Below are 20374 nucleotides of genomic sequence, written 5' to 3'. Positions count from 1 at the left end.
GGAAAGACAGAGCGGAGAAGCATAAACACTGAAGACAGAAAAAAAGAAAAAGAAAAATGTTCCTGACCTGTATCCATCGATGAAGCTGGCATTGATGTAGTCAGATCCCTCCACCCCCCTGATTGGCTGCAGGCACACCCGCGTGGTCTCATAGGGCATGATGTTCACCAGCCGGTTCTTGAACTTGTTGCACGGCAGGTTGGCACTCACAAAGCGTGATGTGTGGGCCTTGGCACTGGCCAGACGCTGGAAGAAGAAAGAAAAAGAACGATTCATTGAGGGGAAGTGTTAAAGATTCTTAGGTTGTGGGTTAAAAAAGAGAAAGTCTTGGCAGCAGTGGATAATATACAGAACAGGAGAACAGAGTGCAAGGGAAGGAAGGAAGGAGCAATAAAAACAGAGGATTAAGGAACAAATGAAAACATTTGGACTCTGAAGACATTTTTCTGATGCATTTAACACAAGCGGCGGTTTTCCTCTCCGAGACAGGACGTCTAATTTAGAGGCTGACACGGCGCCCCCTGGGGATCGCATTTAGACAGAAATCTTGAACTAAATCAACAAGAGAGGGCCGATGACATGGGAGTGAGTGGGGGGGGGCAGTCATCTGGAACGGGAGACGGAATATAATAAGATGAGTGTGAGGAGGAAGCAGAAAGTCAACAGTCAACCGTGAGGCCCCACAGCGTCTCAGCGCACGTACGTGAACCTCGGAACAGCCTCGCACGGATCACATATGCGGACACATACTACGCACTCCTCCGTTATAGAACAAACAGGGAGAAACCGCAGGCTGGGGGAGGGCGGAACAATGGAGAGCCCAGCCACCGACATCCAGGCTCCCGGAACGCTGTGGGAAACTGAAACTGCGAGCGGCTCGTTTCCTTCCAGACGACACCAGAGCGGAAAATCCCACACTCGAGTTCACCGGTTCATCTGGAGGAGCGACAGCCGAGTCTCCGCCGACCCAAGCTTTGATGCGACGCCTGCTAAACGCGCCATCTGTTGAGCTTGGAAACGGAGCCATGTTCGTTGGCCATCTCCTTAAAAACCCCACGCAGAAAAACTTTCTGCTGAGACGGAAACAAAAACAGCGCCACTTGGAACGGCGTCGGATAACCCGATGCCGACATTTAAATCTGTCTTTTCTCACACACGCGTCAACTTTTTTTTTTTTGATGGACGCGACACTGCTGACTGACTGACTGCTGCTGTTGCTGCTCCGTAAGCAAGTTTTGTCTGCTTTTGTTGATGAAGGTGGAAAGTGCTGCCTCAGTGTGATGAAATGCAGTCGGGCTGGGGACAATGGAGCCATATGTTTCACATCAACGCCGGGGCTGAGAAAACAGCTCGGCGAGGGGGTGGGAGGGTGGGGGGGGCGGTTCGCTTCATTGTCATTCCGAGCGAGGCCGTCGCCATTAGGGCGAGAATGCCAGAGCGTCGGATGGTGGGAGATTGCTTCGAGTGGTGCTGCTGTGTTTACTTTGCCCTCTTCAGTGTCGGCGCAGACATAAACCATGGCGGGGAATAATTGAAGCCACATGCCTCCAGCGCTGCGCATACCTGTACACCCCCCACCACACCTCCAGTGTACAAAATACTCCTCAATATTCCTGATTGTTACTCAATACCAATCTAAATTTCCTTAACATGCAGGAGGCCTATAATAACCTGACAGTATTTCATGGATGCAACTTCGTAGCCTCTTGGCATCAGAGCTGCTAACATCACCTTTCATTCATACTGAAACGTCAGTGATTGTCACATCCAGAAGGATGAGAAAATTGTCCGCATCTGACCCGTCCCCTGAGGCAGCAGTGGGCAGCGGCAGTGCCGTGCCTGGGAATCATTGGGTGATCCAACCCTCCAAGTCGAGTACTGAGTGCCAAGCAGGGCGGACACTCTTCCACGAGACCACTGAGCTGGACCTTCTGCGAGGTGTAAACCTGAATAATATCTTAATTATTAGATATTTTAATGACCAATTTTTAAAAAAAATTATGAGACCCCCTTAAAATTTTGCTTTGTAGCTTTCATGGGGTCTCATGGGTTAATCGGGAGGGTCATACCCCCCAGACCCTTCTGTATTTTGAGCACTACCCCTCGTCCCCGCAGGTCTTTCTTAGTCTAAGTTTAAAGTGTAAAAAACCAAAACAACCAGCGAGGATGAATGGGAAGACGCTCAATGATCATTTCAATCGCTCACACGCTCACCACCTTCTGCCTAAATATTTGTTAATGTCCACATGAGCTCAGATCATCGAGTGCAATTTTCCGTCCTCGGCTGTCCCCCCGCTCGGTAGGCTCAGTGGTACGTCATCGCGATGCCTTCCAGAAGGACCAGAGGAGAGGAGCTTTATCTTTGATTCGAAAGGTGCAATCCCATAATCTCCCCCTAAATCCAACCATCCATCCCCACTTTATGAAACGCTCAGAGGGGGCAGCTGCTAACAGCCTCGGCGATGCTCAGCGGCTATCAGAGCCAACATTAGATAAGACCCTCTGTCTTCTGCAGACGTGTCAGGGGATCAACCCTCTCTCTTATGAGGGAGAGCGGGTTGCCGTTCAGCGAGCTGCTATTCCAAAAGTCAAGAAATCGAGTTGAACCTCAACTTTAACCTAAGTGTTTTTCTGGAACGGTGTAGCGACTCTCCCGGTCAGTTTCATTTTCTGGGATAAAATCTTGACTTCCTGCCACCCCTCTCCCCCTCCTCTACAAGTCTTAGCCGTAAACACGACACGCAGAAGTTGTTCAAAACCCTTTTGATCAAATTGAGATGTTTTACACAGCGGAAGGCAGACAGGCCCTGCTGCAACAATCTATCCGAGAGGATTTGATCCGGCGTGAATGGTGAGCAGGAATGCCCGAGAGTCATTGAGGACACATTTGAAATGCGATCACTCAGACCGCATTCTGAGGTGGAAAAGGCTGGACGCATTCCTGCTCAATGAGAGAGTCGGAGACCACCTCACATTGCAGAAGCTACTGTGGATGCCACGCCACGGCTCACTGTGATGTAATGGGCACCATCTCCTCAAGATATGAGGACATTTCAATGAACAATGTAGAAGGAGGACTTTGCCCTTGATGTGTCACAAAGAGCTGCTTCTCTCCTTGTTAAAAGTGGCTGTTCAGCCCGACGGTGCGTTAGCAGCCTGCGAGCCTTACCTGCCAACATTTAGCAGCTGTTTGTGCACGGATAAACGAAGGTGCACGTATCATGCAATACACAATGGCCAATGTCACATCTGGCTACTGACGAATCCAGCGAAACTCACCAGAAGTAAAAATGCTGCCCTTACTAGAGTGTTGCACCTTCACCTCCCTGAGTGTTCTCTGCCTGCAAATTTATTATTTATTTTGTCGAGTCAATTAAACTGGGGAAGAAGAAGGAATGCCTACAAGATGCAACTGTCTGCTGACATACAGTGAACAAACAAGAGTACAAATCAAGCTCTAATTCCCAAACTACGAAGTTAGGGTGAGATGTTACATGTCGCTCAAACTAGGTTTGGGCATAACTGTTCCCCCATAGAACCTTTGTTTGCTTATAGTAAGGGGGACATTTAGTGATTCGACACTTTCGATTTTTTAAATGACGATTTCTTCATGGCTAGCTCGCCAGCTAAGGTTTACTTGAGGAATGTTCGCTATCAAAAGTAATGCTAGCTAAATAATAGCAAATATTAATAACCCTATTTCTCTACTTCAACCTGTTTCCATAAGAAACAGACCGTCATTGGTAAGTGGAGGCCACTGCCTACCATCATCCACCTGACTAGCCACGGCACTGCAAGAGCTTGCGCTGGCTGTCGCTGACGCCCGACTGTCAACGTATGAGTGATGGCGTGGCCACAAGGAGGCGACATACACAAAGCACTCATTGGATTCCTCCTGAGACACGATTGCGTTGCATAGTTGTTGTGTTGCCGCAAACCTGTAAGCAAGGGCGTAGGTGGAAGTTTAACATTGTTGTGGACGCAAATCACAAAGCTGGAAGATCCAGAACTGGTTTGCACAGAAATATGTCATAAATAATTGCACTGCAAAACATTCACAAAAAGCTACGCATTCTTCTATTTTTCTTTTTTTCACAAGTTTCATGGAAGCAGAAGGTTGTGCATATTTAGGCCTGTGATATTTCTTTCTGGCTCCTAGCATATTAGTTGAGAAAAACAGCATGTGACAGGTGTGCTTCCCATCAGTTTATAAAATTACTACTTACTAACGTACTGCTTATTACTTACTACCTAAACATCTGGTATTATGGTAATTCATCATTAAGTGTAGCCTCCTTTCTCACTCACCTCACCTTCCTGCCTCTTCACTGATCTACTGTCCTCCTGCCGCCATCTGTCTCCCTGCTTCCTTCATAGAACAGTGCCTAAATGTATAACCCACCACCGCCTCTGCTCTAAGTATTAAGCCTGCATAACAACCATGGAAAATACAGGTGGTATTATAATTTTTTTAAATCCTAAATGCTTCAAAGTTGCAATTTACTCTTTGTTTGGCACAAAAACAATGGCAACAATTTCCTTCCCTTTTGGTCACGATGGCTCTATAAATTCAATCTAATCTGAGTTCAATCTAATCTTGGTTCAATCAAGCAGTCATCCATTTGAACTAATGCAATTAATCATCTTTCAGTACACATGGATTCTAGTTGTTCAACTACCTTAATATACCTTGGAATATTTGACAGGGTGAAGTTAAATACATACGACATACAGGGTGGTCCGACCCCCCCACCCCCTAATTTCTCTGTATTTCACACAGTGCATTTAACAAAACTTTACAGTTCAATTCCTTGGGAAATATTACACTCTCTACTCCACTGCATTTATTTGACAGCTTGAGATTACTTTAATAAACTTTTACACAACTCTTTACTGTTAAAGATTAAATAAATGGTCCCCAAACTCTTTGGCTTCTGGGTCTGAAGAAAAAAACAAAACAACAAGCGCTGTGTTTGCCGCCAAAAAAAATAAGAAGACTTCCCAGCAGCCTCAAGGTAGAAATATAAAGGCAGGACTTTTAATTTAATCTGAGTACTTCTTCCACCGCCGTCTGTACCGTTAATTCAAACCTCCTGACGCAGCAACCTGAGAAGCTGCTTTGTCGCTGACCGTGACGTCTGCGGTCAAGACCACTCTCGGAAAAGGTCACCCGTCATTTACCGTCCCACTGTGGATCCAGTGGGGAAGCCGCTGGCCGGGCGCCCTCACCTTGAACTCCAGCTCCATGCCGGTGACGTTCTCCCCCGGCTCGATCTGCGTCAGCCTCTGGATGTAGGAGTAGAGGTTCCGGGCGGGGACCTCGGTGTTGCCGCAGGTCACCGCCTCCAGCAGCGCGTCGTGAATGAAGATGTACTGGTCCTCCGTCTGCACCATGTAGTTCCTCTGGGAGCGCATCAGCGTGACGTGGCCGTAGATGTCCAGCGTCTTCTCGTGCTTGATCCGCTCGGCCATGGCGTCGATGACGATAAAGCAGCCGGTGCGGCCCACGCCGGCGCTGAGCACGAGGCGGGAGGGTGAAATGAGGTGAGGCGACGAAAAAAAACAAACACATTCCAGAGCTGGTCTAGCGCTGAAGCTCAGTCCCTAATAAATTAAAAAAAAACAAAACATCCTTTGTCTTGGTGCTCCCCTCCCCCCTCCCCCTAAAAGCTAATATAATGTACAAGACTTGACATAATATCACAAAGAAGCCACACAGCAATATTTCGGACAAATAGGAAAAAAAACCCTGACATCAGCGATGACTCAGCGTCAACAGTCTGACTGACGTGAGTGAGATACCGGTCGGCTATCGACACCCAATCCGGCCAGGTAATAATACATTTCGCTATCCCACCCAAACACTTCACTTTTTTTTAATTTTTGCTGCGCTGGTACCTGAATGGTGAAAACGCTCTGACCAAGCAGGTTTCTGCAAGTGAATAAAAGCCTCTTCATATAGGTAAATTTCTATCAGCCTGTGTGTGAGTGTGTGTGTGTGTGCTGTACAGGTGGAATGAGATTGGGCTTCATTGTTTGATACAGAAGCTGGGTAATGCGCTAAGGCACATAATGATGGAGTCTTGCCGACATAATTAAATTTGACTGATAATCCTGTTAGATACTCCCTGCGACTGCTGCGGAAGATTAGGAGGAGCTGCTATCCTGCCAACCTTTCTAACCCCTCCCACCACCACCACCACCACCACCACCACCAGCCATCCTCGTCTCCTTTTTCTTTATCTTTCTCTCTAAGTACCCTCCTCCTGCCAGCCCCACCACTTTCTGCCCGCTCGCACATTTGTTCGTCGCTTTCGACTCCATTTTCTCTCCAGTTTTTTTTCAATGCCTTTTCCGTAATTCATCATTTTCCAGTCACCGCGTCCTGGGGTTGACCTCACCTTCCCCGTCTCACTCGACATCCATCTCCTCCTCTAACTCCCGGCCCCTCGCTCGCTCTCCCTCTCAATCATGTCTCAATTCGCCCTCCCTCCTCCACCTCCTCTCTCCCTTCCGTCCGTCCGCTCACTTTTACGTCCATACATCACTAATTCTTCCTCTCGGGAGATTTGGCTCGGTTCTCCAGACACCTCCCTCTATCTTCTTCCATCCTTCGCTCGCCGCTCAAAGCAACGGCGGCCCTGTTCCAGTTTCGGGGCCTCAACGTCGCTCAGTTTCGCTCAGACCTCGGCTCATTTGAATTTAAGCTTGTGAACCGGGATTCTACGGGCGCCTTCGCAGCAAACAGTTAACGCTGCAAGCTTCTTATGGAAAACAGGGTGAGCACAGCAGCTGCTGCTGTTGTTAAACCTCAGAGATGATGGACGTTCTAAGTGAGGAATGCGGGAGACTGAGGCGGCCAGGAGGGTTTGAGGTTTGCATAATAGCAGGTCAATCGGATTTCAGTGCAAGACCTCTGAATGATTTTATACGAGAGGTATTGGACTTGAATTTCCGTGACTTCCAGGCTTTAAAATAAAAAAAAAGAAGCAAAAAAAGACACCGCCAAGAAAAACAGCATGTGTTTCCTTGCAAGCGCACGCATGTAGCCGAGGAGCGAGATTTTGTTTTCTCTTTGGTCTGCTGCGGTCATCTGAGGAGCTGCTACAGGCGAGTAAATGGCCAGATGACATGAAGACGTTGACGCAAAAAACACACCTGCAGTGGACGATCATGGGACCGGCGTCTGGAGGGTTGCAGGCCTTCACCCGGCGCAGGAAAGCCAGGAAGGGTGTGGGGTGTTCGGGGACCCCGTGATCCGGCCAGGCCGTGAACTGGAAGTGACGAACTTCACGCTTCTCATTGGAGCCACTCTGAACGAATGGACGGACCACAGTGGTAAAGGGTCAGCGGTGATGAAATATTCGTAGTAGGTATACATATTTCACTCTCGGTCAATAACAAGAAAAAAAAGACTGCCTCAAAAGAAGGGGTGGAGCCTAAGTGTAACGCAACAGGACTTGGCTTGCATCAGTTTTTTGATGTTATTTGAACAAGGTGAACGATGATCTCGATTTATATTTTACTTAATAGAATCACTCAGGACTGCCCGGTGCATGTTCAAAGATGCACTATTGTACATACAAAGCATATATTAAAGGGACATGTCACTCAAAGTGTCAGTGGGACGATGGGGAAAATCCAAACATGACCTAATCCTTAAATATATTGTCGGTGTAAATGACCAATCAATGTCCAATACAATCAATAAATATTCAAATGGCAATATTGCAGCTCAAATGGCATCAAGACAGCTTTAGGACAGTGGAACTCTCCTTCACTAGGGCGGGCCTGCAGAGCGAAGAGGTTTCCTCTTCACATTGCATGATGTTTTTTGATGACTCGGTGGCAGTGCTCAGTGTTGGCCCTGGTCTCTTGGGACTGGTGACAGAACTAACTGCACAAGTCTCCAGAACCAAAGCAAAACCAGTTCAAGAAATATACAGAAACATACACATACTGGAGTTTGGTTTGGATTTACTGGCTTTGCCTGTGATAATGCCGTTGTCGATGCAGGGGAAAAAAGCACTAAATGTTTTGCTGATTTTGTTGACATTTTGCCCAATTTACCTTAACATTTGGAAAACAGCTACGTGAGGGGAACAGCAGTTACGTCCTGAATCTGACAGCGTGTCACTTATTGCGAGACGACGCTCCATCAAACTGGACCTTTTCCGACTCGAACGTGACCCCTATTGAATGTCCTAAATCGAAAGATCTATATTTTTGTTTGAAAAGCAAAGAAAAAAAACAAAACAACCAACAACCAACAACCCAGATTGATTTAAATGCCAATGTCGGGCGCCTGGATGTTTGCGCACAAACCCCGACACGGCCCCCAGAGCAAAGCGTAAACACACATCTCCACCTCGCCAGCCGCCCCCGGACCGGCGCGCATGAATATTTCAGCGAATCAATACGCGGCAGACCCCATTACAGCCGGCTGCACATGCCATGTTACCTTGTAGAGAGCGAAGGTCCTGACGGAATAGGTTGCCAGCTCCACTGTGTCCAGCAGAGTGACCTGGATGAGGCCGTAGGTCTCGGTGCCGCGCGTCGGCCAGTACTGGTCGCACTTCACCTGCGGGGGAGGAAGCGGGGGGAGGGGAGGAGGAGGGGGGAGGCGGAGGGAAGCAGATGTGACAAGAGGCCGGGCGGTAGGCAGAGAACAACACTGTGTGTACATTTTGTGACAGGTGCGCACGTGTTGGACAAGTGAGAGAGACAAGAGTCAAGACAGCGACGCTGGTTGAGAAAACTAAAATAAAATTGTGCAGGTAGCAACGACCCTGAGTGCGCAAGAGGTTTTAGTGAGCGTGTGGGCGGGAGAGTGACAGGGAGACAGGTGAGGGGGGGCCTGGGGGGCTGGGGGGGAGAGGGGGGCTGAGTTCAGCCTCTCTGCTGATCACATGTGCCACCCTGAAACCTTCACCTCCCAGAGACATATTTGTAGTTCTGCAACTCAGCCTTAAACTGAGAGAGAGAGAGACACAGACAGAGGTAGGTGTGCGTTTGTGTGTGTGTGTGTGTGTGTGTGTGTGTGAACGTTGGGAAATCCCAGAGGTGGAAAAAAAGGTGGTGGTGGTGGTGGAGGACTTGGCAGAATCAGGCCAAACCAAACGCTATGTGCTGATCCCTCCAGCCCTCACATCAAAGACAGCAGGGAGCGGAGCTCGGCTAGCTCTGCATTCCACTGCTCCAGACTGCTGCTGGGGATTATGTGTTTTTTTTGGCCCTGGGACTGTAATTACATCTCTTCTTCTGTCGTTTTCCCCCACCAGACCTTAAGACACGGCGGGGACGGGAGAGGAGCCGGTCGCTCCGCCGTTCGATGTAGAAGTGCAACCAGAGGTGGGAAGTAGCAAAGTACAAATACTTTGTTACTATACCTGAGTAGAATTTTCAGGTATCTGTTTCTTTTTTTTGACAACTCTTTATTTTTGCTCCCTACATTGGCATGTAAAATATCAGTACTTTCTACTTGTTACATTGGAAAAATCTGCTTGTTACATTTGTGCTTAAAAGTGTTAATACAAATTCTGTTAAAAGTGATTCACACATTATTTACACAGTCGTTGCTGCTTGAAGTGGAGCCATTGAACTCCATGAACTCTGATATTGTGTAATTCAATATAAAAGAGGATTATTTTCAGAGGGAGATTGTGTTACAGAACCTCGGCTTTGGGGTCACTGTTCAGTTTTCAGTACAGAGAAAAATAAACATGTAGAAAATAACAATAGTTATTGTTATTTAAAGTGTAAACTTCCAACAATGGCTCACTTGTCATAACTATTAGTGAATACATTTTGGTTGCACTGCAGTTGGAAAAAAGACTGAGAGTAGTGAAGCTGTTAAAAATGATCCAGATTCTCACCAAGACTTCTGGTCAGTTCATTTGTTTATTTTTTGCACATGTATCAATAAATCAATCAATAAATGTATCAATAAATGTAGTGTTTCATTAATGTGTTTTATTTAAGTACATTTCAGAACTTGTATTTTCTTACTTTTACTTGAGCAGAGGAGTTGAATCAGTACTTTTACTCAAGCACGGAATGTGGATACTTTAGCCACCTCTGCCAGGTAGACTGAGGTGAAAAGCAGCAGACTGTGTGAGGGCTGCAGTGTGTTGGCTGCACGATCCTCCTGTGTGGCTTGATCGGTGCAAAATAAAAAAAAAAAAAAGGGGGGTAAACTGGGCAAGGTTCCATTAAAGGGGGCCATCTGTGATCATCTGTTTTGTTCCATCTCCAACACACTGTGGCGGAACATTGAGAGGCGCTAAACGGGAGTCAATCATTTTTATTTTTCCAAACCGAAAAGAGAACAAAGAGTTTGGGGAATTTTGATTGCCGCCTGCTAAGTTTACATGATTTGGTGGTAGCCGTATAGAGATTTGTCATGTTGGCATAGCAACGGCAGCTTTTATGAATGTTTGGCAACCTCGCTCACACTAATTCTTAGGGCCCTGTGTGAGGGAACTGCATTTGTCTTTCACAGACACGTCCTCTCGCATGGAAAATATTAAAATAAAACTGCTGAGCGCGTGATCTTCAAGACTTGTGGATCCATGACGTGCACTGTTCCTGAACTCAGGCGTTCGCAGCAGAGCGGCCAAGTCTTATACGGCGAGCGCCAAAAGAGAAAAAAAGAAACAGCGCTGCGTTCTGGTTTAATGCGCTGGCTATCGCACAAAAAGTGGAGGGAGGGAAAAAAACAGCAAGTAAAAAAGGAAGGGGGGCACGAGGGAGGGAAAAGGAGGAAAGGAGAAAACCGTGTGGGGTGAGGTTGCATTAAAAAAAAAAAAGAGGTTAGCAAAGGAGAGAAAGAGAGGTCTTGCCTTAGAGAAGAAATAAGAGGGCATCTGAGGGTCGGAGAGACACAACAGAGACAGTTGGAAAAAGGTTGGAAAGGACACAGAGCTTTTAACACAAGACACAGGTTAATAGGGAAAAAAGGAGAGTTATTCTTTTTGCTGAGAAGCAGGGCTCGGGGACAAAACAGCTTTTGCACGTCAACGTGATTCACACCTCCAGACAAATCTGCTGAGTTCATTCTCACGCGACACTCTCATTGTCGACAGCAGCGAAACGGCCTTGAGTCAGAGAGGTTTCTAAGTCTGCTGCTAACACAGGAGCACTTGTAAGTTCCCAGGTCTTGATAAAGGTCCAGTGTGTAAAATCTTGGCTTTATAATTTTTCATCTTGGTAAAAGCTTTACATACTGCCAAAAAATACATTAAAAAAAAGTGTATACTCACAGTATAACAAAGTAATTTGGTTTTCCTCCCCTTAAAATGGCTCTCATATATATATATGAAAGTACATAGAGCAAGGGTCTTGCTCCTAGTTAGCTTTTTTAAGCTAGTTTTTCTAAGGAAGCCCTCGTGACAGTGGCCTAAATTCAAAATGCGTTGCCAGATGGGCTTCCTTAAAAATTTTACACACAAGACCTTTAAAAGTCCTGCTGAGTTCTATCTCATGCTGACTAATACAAAGTCACCCCACTGATCGCATTGCGCTAATTCCTTCAGCACGGTCAACGTCCCGGCTTTGAATGATGCCTTTATTTAGAAGAATGACTGTTGTGCACGTCGTCAGCCTGCCTGCGTCGTTTTACCAGATTCACCTGGACTCACATCCGTTACACCCGGTCAAAGCTAACACTCCTTTTTTGAAAATTAACAATCGCAAACCTCAGGGTACATGATAACCCAATCACGCCGGTGCCCGTTATCTTGTCCGAACGGACGCTCGCGTTTCCATTTTAACACACTCGTTTTTCACTTTTCTTTGTAGCGTGTCATGCCGTAGCTGAAGCCGCGGCTGCACTACACACTCCCGGCGCTGGCGGCGGAACATCCAGATGCACTTTGCACCGTGCGCGTCTCCCCTCTCTTCTGAGATCTGTGACGCCTGCCGACATTTCTTTAAAGATGTTTTTTTTTTTCAGGACGTCCCGGAGAAATAACGCAACCAGTTTTTAAGGTAGGTGTCACACACAAAGGAAATTAAATGCTACTGATGTATCGAAGAGGGGGTGACATTTTTTTGTCGCTTTTGAGAAACATGTTCCCCCTGGAATACCCATAAATATCCCTCGTCTATCGCCATACTCACTCTTTTAGCACTGTCATAAAACACCCCACATCATTTATTACAACCCATTCTGTCTTATTATCTGTGTCATTATCTGTGCCATTCTACAGTCTGTCTCATTTGGATGTTAAATCTCTTCCAGTCCTGCCAACTCGTGGCCCACCTCTCTTAAAGGTCCAGTGTGTAAAATTTGGATTGATTTATGATTTCTATATTGGTAAAAGCTCAATATACTGCCAATAAAAACATAAAAGTGTATCTCACTCGCGGTACAATAAAAGTAATTTGGTTTTGCTACCCATAGAACGGTTTCTATTTATATATATGAGAATATACATAGTGCAAGGGTCTTGCTCTCTCTAGCCCGCCTGAGAGTGCGTTTCATATTTAGGGTGAACGCTCGCGTCCTCAAATAAACCAGTGAAGAAGAAGGTGAACGAGGTACCCAAGTTTTTCTTTGCGCAGGCCACCGTAGTTCACTGGCAAGCTTGGGAGAGGGAGGGTAGAGTGCCGCAATCTAAAATGTACTCACTTGACAAGATTTCCAAACACTACACACTTAACCTTTAAGTACCCGCTTCTCACCATTTCCCTCCTAAAAAGAAAGTTTAAAATAAAAAAATCATCAACATCCGAATATTTGCCCAATCCTATCCCGTCCCACCCAAACGATGTTTCCTTCTGCCGCCCTGTCCTTTCCGTCTCACGCTCCCGGCCTTGGTCTTACCCTTGACTTCTCTTCCAGTTTGGTCATCATGATAATATTGGCCGTGTGCTGCTCCCAGATCATTCTCCAGAAATCCCCGAAAGTCTCGGGGAGCGAGCCCTGGGTGGCAATGTAGGCGTTCTGCCGGCGGTAGCCATCGACGTAGTTGGCGTTGATGTAGTCGCTACCTGGGACACCTGCGTGACAGAAGGGACTCGCGTGAATCACGATGGCTGTCGAAAAAAGGGCTTGAAAAAGATGAGGAAGGGAAGCAGCGAGTTGAATCAAAGCAAAACATAATCAGCGCTCCTATCTGTTCACAAGTGTGGAACGACTCCGGTCAAATGAAAACATCCACCGTCCGCCTTCGCAGATGAATCCCAGCGCGGTTCGCACTGAATCAATCTGTATGGATTATTTAAAGTCCAGCAGGTTTACGTCCCGGTAATAAAGGGTGCGGATCGTCTGAGGTCGCAGCCGGGGGATTGAGGTTTTCATGGGGTGAAGCGGCATTTGGTGTGGGATTGTTTAGCCGTCTTGCTTCATAATACATGCTAAGACGATCATGGGTCTAATCTGAGCAGAGGCTGGATGTGTCGCTATGAATGGCAACATGACTGTAAGGCCGTCTCTGTGTAAGACTCGGCTGACACTGCTTGTCCTCGAAGGGATTGTGTGTATGTGTGTGTGTGTGTGTGTGTGTGTGTATGTGTGTGTGTGTTGCAATGTGATGGAGCGTCTCTGTGTGTTTGATTTGGGATCAGTCCTGCTCATCTGGGGCCTAATACCATAATCCCAAAAATCACTGAGTCATAGCTCAAACATGCACACATGCACACACACACGCGCACGCACACAATTGTGTGGGCATCCACTGAGCTGCGACCCGGTTCTGATGAAGACGGGCAGGGGAGCTCCTTCTGGGACGTCCCGTAGCAGTTTGCATTGAAAGCAGCAGAGGACAAGAGCTTGAACCCCGACAGGGAGAAACTCCTCTGATTGGCTGTTTCGCAGCTTTATTTTGTTAGCTTGAGTCGCGCACAACCACAAAAATCCAAACGACACGCGCGCTCACACGCACGGAGGGAGCACAGGGTGTTTATACAGCTTGTATTAAATGGGACGGGGACAGATGGTAAGAAAAGCTTCCAACATATGTTTATCAACCGCACTCTTTCAAAGACAGCCTGGCTAAATGCTTTGATGTGCCGCAACTTTATTGCAAGGGTCTACAGCAGAAGCGCTCCGCAGATAAAACTCTCACGCGCGCTCGCGCACACTTCCAGACACTGCGGTGTCCCGGCAGCCTCGGAGTCGGCATTCAGGAGCAAGTGTGCGCGGAGGAGACTCAAAGCAAAAGTGCTTCTGCACGTCCTGCGCATGGTTTTCTTTTTTTTTTCTCCCTTTTTAAACCTTTTCGCGATCCTGCGTGCGTGCGTGCGTGCGTGCGTGCGTGTGGACATGCTCTTGAGTGTTTTGCGTTCGTCTAAGCTGAAAGGAGAGACAGACAGCCAGAGCTCCGGGACAGGCGGGGGTGGAAGGGCTGCTCACACATGCTCTGCCCAGATAAGGCTCATCTGTTTGGGCTTGGCCTCCCACTGCCTCCCCTCTCTTCCTCTCTCTCTCTCTCTCTCTCCGCACTGGAGCTGCCAGTTTCTCCGCCTTAGGTCTTTCCCAGCAGAGGTGGGTGAGCGTGTTTCAAATCCCACACTGCCAACGGAAGCGAGGCGGTACTGATGCAGGCACGCCACTTTGTCGGTGCTGGATTAATGTTAATGAAAGGGTTCCCCCCCCCCTCGCTCTCTTTCTGGACCGAGCATCCCTCCGTCCCTCGAGGAAGGCAGCAGCTCTTTCACACGCAAAATGATTCAGAAACACTCGGACACAGGTTTTAATTCTCGTTGTCCGCAGCTATTTGCGAACGTTGCTATTTTAACTGTACATGCTCACGCGCACCAAACGAAGCAATGAAGTGAAGTCACTCAGGAAGAGAAGCAGGCACTTGCTCGTCTGCATGAGCAAAGACAGAAAAAGACGTGAGCCGTGCATCTTACCCTCAATGCTGGAGAGGATGACCCTGGAGTGGTCGTAGGCGATGACGTTGGCGTAGCGGTTCTTTGGTTTGTTCACCTCCAGGTTGGAGTTCTCCCACGTGAACTGCTGACCGGGGTCGACGGACTGGAGGGGACGAGGGAAGAGTTAGACTTAGATGGGTAAAAAAAAAAGAATAAGAACAGACGTGCAGAGGGCGTTGCTTCACTAGAAGTGTTTCGCTCTCATTGCTTTTGATATAAAAAAACACAGGGTTAATTCTAAGCTTTCACAGCTGTGTTGTGGTGTCAGTTACATCAGGGGTTCCCAAACCTTTCCACACTACAGACCCCAAGACAGCATTAGCTTAGACCACCTGCCCACAAACCAACAGACGCTGTTGCAAAATATGTAAAGAAACACCAACTTTTAGAATGGTTTTACTTACTTTTATATGATATTCAATAATTGTCTCATTTGTTAGAATAATAATACTACCGACTAACATGTTGATTATCAGGGTCATTTTCCTGTATTGCTGTAAAGCCATGGCTAATGTATGCTGCCTCATGTTTTCTTACTTTAGTTGGCCAATTCTTCAGTTTTTTGCAGCAGCGTCTTCCACAGCTGGGCTGTTTGTCTGTTTCCTTCGGTCTGTTTGTCACAAACCTTTTCATTTTGCACTCGCTCAGCTCGCTTGAGGAGCAAATCACCTCGATAAATGGCGCAAGCCGGAACGTCACTCTCGCCATGAACAATGTTTTTGGCTGGCAGGCAATCTCATGATGTATGAGTAAATATAATTTATACTTGATAATAATTAAAATATAACTCAAATGTGTTATTTACTTATTTGCATTTTTTTCTCCTCTACTTCACTGCAACTTTCTGAGCGCCCCCTGGCGGCCCCCACTGTGTAAGCCGCAGAGTGACATTACACGTCTTGATGGACGGCTGCCGTAGAAATGATTGCGGCCGCTTTCTGTGCCCAGCGGGAAAAGAAGAAAATCTCTACGAAAATCGTGGTGTTGTCACCGCTTAAAAGCACTGCATGAATGGCGAAACTGTGTACGAAACCTCAAGAGCTGTTGCCATGGCGGTGGCGGTGGGGGGTGGGTGGGGGTGTAATGGCAGTGTCGATAAACGGAATGTCGATAAACGGGCAACCAGGACCCAGTTGCCCCCCCAATTCCCTGCTGTCCTCACGCCCCCCTAAAATCTCGCTCATACAAAAAGAAACATGGTAAAAAAAACAAAACAAAAAAAAACAACAAAAAAGTCACACTACATTCCACCGAGAGGAGGGGGAGGGAGGGGGTGGTTGGCGTGGCTGCGCTCGACCAACACATTAAGTTCTTTGAGGGTAATTACGGGGTAACCGCTGTGCTGTTAGCTCGCGAGCCGGCAGACGTGAGGTCATTACAGGGGCTGTCGATGGAAAAGGGACGGCCGAGGAGGGAGCCGGGGCAATTTAGCAATTTTGAATATTTTACGACACATAATTATAGTTTGGTTTTTCGTGAGGAGGAGGAGGAGGAAAAAAAAAGTGGACAGGAGTGGCGCTGGATGCGTGCGTGCGTGTGTGCGTGTGTGTGCGCGTGCGTCTGCAGGGCCGACATCATGTGCGTCTCATTATTACACCACAGTCATCTCTGGCCTCCTCTTCTCCACCCGTCTGTCCGCCCATCCGTCCGTCCGTCCGTCCGTCCCTCCGCCCCGAACAAAGCGCACAGTCACGCGGAGGGAATGCGCGGCTCAACAAGCTCGCGGCACAATTACATATGGTTTTAGCCCTCCCGCCTCGTGCGCGCATCTCTCCGTCGCACACAATCTCTCGCTCTCATGTGGCGGCCAATTAGAGGCTCATGTCTCCCACTTCGCCCCCGGGGGCCCCTCGCTCTGAAGTCTTTTCTTGTGTGGGGGGGTTGGGAGGGGGGAGAGAGAAAACAATTTAGCAGCCCTAATAGCTCTCGACCAAGCTGTCTTTGTGATGTGGGCCTTATTTGTGTGTCGGGACATATTTCCACTGGACCACTTCGCCGCCACCAAGTATGGGCACATTGTTATTTCTAAGTGGCAGGTTTTTTTGTTCTTCCCTTCTTTCTTTTTTCTTCTTTTCCACACTGACTGTACTGCAAGTTGGGAGGAAACTAATCAAGAAGTGTCTTTGCCTCCTGTATCTGCGACGAGCCGCCTCTCTTTTCTCCACCAGAGCGTGGAAATGAGGGGCCTGATAACCATCTGGCTGTAAGCAAACTCTCTTTGAGCTTGCAATTTCAATTTCCGCCCCTTATTTTTTGCCCAGATAACGGCGGAGACAGCGGAAGGGAGACACGCTTGGCGAGACGCGCTTTATCTTGTATCGCTTCCACGAAGACGAATGGGAACGCAGCTCGGACAGCGAGAAAAGACAACGTATGGCGGCGCCGAGCGGTGACGTAACAGGGGGGGAAAAAAGCGCGAAAAAAACAAACAAAAAACGTCGACAACCTTTGTGCAGTTTGTGTTGCACGCGTGTGGCAGACTGCATCAAACAACTGGATGGATTTCCCAAGTTGGAGATTTTCGGCAGGAGATAATCAGCATTCCTACCTCGTACTCTTGAGAGAACTTGAGATTGTCGTTTGCCTTGAGGCGCTCAATGTGATCTGCCAGCTCAGAGATAGGGACGGGCGGGTGGCTTGCCATGCCTGCCGAGCAAAGACAAGCAAAAGGGGAGAAAAAAGGAAACAATTTCAGATGTGTAACAGCTGAACTTTTCTTGCGGGAAAAATGTTAAGAGCAAAGATTTTCAGGGGGAGGAGGAGGAGGAGGAGGAGGAAGTGTCGTTTAGTGGTCTGTCCTGAGTCGGTGGAAGGAAGCGATGGGTTGTGTCTGTGCTTCTTTTTTTTCCGTTGAATTTAAGTGACCATTTTCTCTGAAGGCAGACAGAAAGAACAATGTGCGTGTTGAGAGAGAGAGAGAGAGAGAGAGCGAGAGAGAGGCACAGTGACACGTCCTCGGAGGATACGCACACTGCTGGTGAGGATAAAAAAAGACGATGACACAGGCAGCTAAAAAAAAAAAAGAAATAGCATGGGGCATAGTTTGTAGTTGGTTTTGTTTCTTGACAAAGAAGAAGCTCCGGAAAGGCATTCCGATGGAATGTTGTCAGTTCAAACGGCTTCATCCTGAATGGGATGGAAGGTTAGTTAGCATGGAGATGGGTGGGAGGGGAGGGGTAGGGTGGGGGGCGCAGAGAGAAGAAGTGTGACGGCTGAAGGGAGACCAGCGGCCGACTGAAACCAACTGACTTGACAAGCGGCGATAACCGCGGTACACTGAAACACGGTAGGCTGGAAAGGAGACGAGACCATATAGACGTTGTTAAACTTGGGGGAAAAAAACGAAAAATCAACCACAGTACACATGACCACAATCCCCCTAAAAAGCCCACTGTGTTTGTCATGTTCACCTGGAGTCTGGAAGTTGATTCTGCGGAGCTCCACGGGGTCGGTGGGATGGTGGGACGACATGGCTTTGCTGCAGGGAAAACTGCCCTTCCTGCCCTCGGCCTCGGCCCTTTTCCTGGAATCAAACGGCCACACGTGGCTTTTTTACTTTCATTGCACAGAGAAGAATTGAGCTGTAAAGAAATGCATTAAAAAAAGTACAATCTTGCAATTTGGGGAAAAATTTGGAAAGTCCCACGTGGCTGCTTGGGGAGCCTCAACAAGACTGACACAATTGTTCAAATCCAAAACTACATGAAGTGCTGGTGGGAAGTTTTGGATGTTCCCTCATCGGAGCGAGCTCTCATTTTAGGACTTCAAGGACATTGAGTGGAACGAGGGCTGGGTACTAACACTCATAAGTATTACTTGAAGCTATTTGTAGCATCATAAAAGTAATTTTAAAGACGTTTGACAACACTGGTGCTGTTTAAATGGTTTAACTGACACTTTTTGTTTTGTTGTTTTATTACGGTTGCCCAACATGTGAATTGAAGCCATCATTGACGTTTCCTGTAAAAACCCTCAATGTTGTCGACTCTCCAGACTTGTCGCTCACTGCACGCAAAGTACGAGACCTCCTTGGAAAAATTCACGCACAATCACACATTTCAGGGCGTGCACACGCTGATTGTACCCCCGAGATAACATTCACTTCCTTTAGTTTAGTCTTTAACTTGAACAAACTCCTCCAGGGAAGCCGCCATTGTTCCAAACTTAAACTAATCCCCATAAAAGTGATCTTTCTGCAGCGCATCTTGATGAGATTGGCGGGATTAATTTTTCGCAGCTTCAGGTGCTCCAGTGTATCCGGTGCATCTCGGGTCAATGTGTAATCATCAAAGACGCAGCTGGCTCATCCGCTGCCTCTACAGGGATCTATTATCGTTCCTCTTTGAAAGAGGCTTTGCAGGGTGGGTGGGTGGGGGGGGGGTCTCAATGTGGGACGGGACGAATGGTAATAGGCGGCGTTTGTTTACCTGTCAGGTTTGCTGGATCCAAACAGGGAGCGGAGGAGATAAAAGGACAGACAGGGATGAATAACATTAGTGTCCAATCAACAGACAGCAGAGACCACAAGCAGAGCAGAACTCATCATCATCATCATCATCAACATCATCATCATCATCATCATCATCAACATCATCATCATCAGCTAAACAGCTCCTCCTATAGGCGTGAATCAGAGGATGTGAATCAAAGTTGAAGAACCCCCCCCCCCCAAAAAAAAACAAAAAAAACCCAAAAAACACAGCTTTGCAGAACGTCGCTGCGCACACTGCCATCCGATCACGCCCTGCAATTGAGAGACCCACCTTTTCCTAATAACACGATGCAAACATTTTGGAAAGTGCAACTCAGCTGGAAATGGGAGACACTAATGGCGGTGGATGAGTCTGGGTCACACTCCCCAGACTTCCCCGCTACCACATAATTACCACCAAGGTTAGCGTGTTAGCGGCACTTATTTATTGGCAGCAGCGGAGGCCCAGCAGACGATTATCACGGACGACGCTAATGGGTCATCATGCTATCTTCCTACCTCAGCCATAAAGTTAACTAAGCTTTTAACCCTTGTACAGTTTGCAGGACGGATCACAGGAGTGAATTTGCTAGAAAAACCTGTGGGATCAGGAAGCTCGAGGCGTTTTGTGATAATTAAACCACCTGAACATCACTGCTGGACAAAAGACGCGGTTTCCAGAACGGAGATGTGTGGGTGTTTTGTGTGAGTCAGAAAGCCGACTATTTCACTCCTCACGTCTGACACGTATGGCTGCTCGGAAAGACGGCAACGTCTTGCCAGAATTACAGACATGTTGACGTCTTAATGTAGCATTTCACAATCCCAGCCAGAACATTTCTGTAAGATCTGCAATGAATAAGCAGCTGTTGCTAATGAGACGTTTTTGCTTTCATTCAAATGTTATTTATTACGTCCTATCCGTTTATGAGCAAACGTATAGTATTGAATAGTGTCGGCAACGAGTGGAAACCACCTCGTTGGGCCGCCATGCACACCTGAACGATATCAATCAAATATATT

At 47.5% G+C, this 20374-nt stretch overlaps 1 protein-coding gene across 5 annotated transcripts in view; it reads right to left on the bottom strand.

Moving 5' to 3' along the window:
* ptprdb (protein tyrosine phosphatase receptor type Db) overlaps nt 1-20374 on the bottom strand; it is a 164640-nt gene that overhangs the window by 3750 nt on the left and 140516 nt on the right. For all 5 annotated transcript variants that reach the window (XM_076031193.1, XM_076031201.1, XM_076031209.1 and 2 more), the window contains 9 exons: nt 19308-19319; nt 18291-18403; nt 17429-17526; nt 14860-14983; nt 12827-13002; nt 8462-8581; nt 7159-7313; nt 5230-5515; nt 68-246 (listed from right to left, as the gene is read on the bottom strand). In XM_076031193.1, coding sequence (XP_075887308.1) covers nt 68-246; nt 5230-5515; nt 7159-7313; nt 8462-8581; nt 12827-13002; nt 14860-14983; nt 17429-17526; nt 18291-18403; nt 19308-19319 — 1263 coding nt within the window. The remainder of the gene's footprint in view (nt 1-67; nt 247-5229; nt 5516-7158; nt 7314-8461; nt 8582-12826; nt 13003-14859; nt 14984-17428; nt 17527-18290; nt 18404-19307; nt 19320-20374) is intronic.

The sequence above is a fragment of the Nelusetta ayraudi genome, unplaced genomic scaffold, assembly GCF_046127955.1.
Source record: "Nelusetta ayraudi isolate G7.1 ecotype Tasmania unplaced genomic scaffold, CSIRO-AGI_Nayr_v1 ptg000004l, whole genome shotgun sequence".
NCBI classification, from domain to species: domain Eukaryota; kingdom Metazoa; phylum Chordata; class Actinopteri; order Tetraodontiformes; family Monacanthidae; genus Nelusetta; species Nelusetta ayraudi.
The sequence above is the reverse complement of the archived record's forward strand: the minus strand, read 5'-3'. Positions and strand labels throughout refer to the sequence as shown.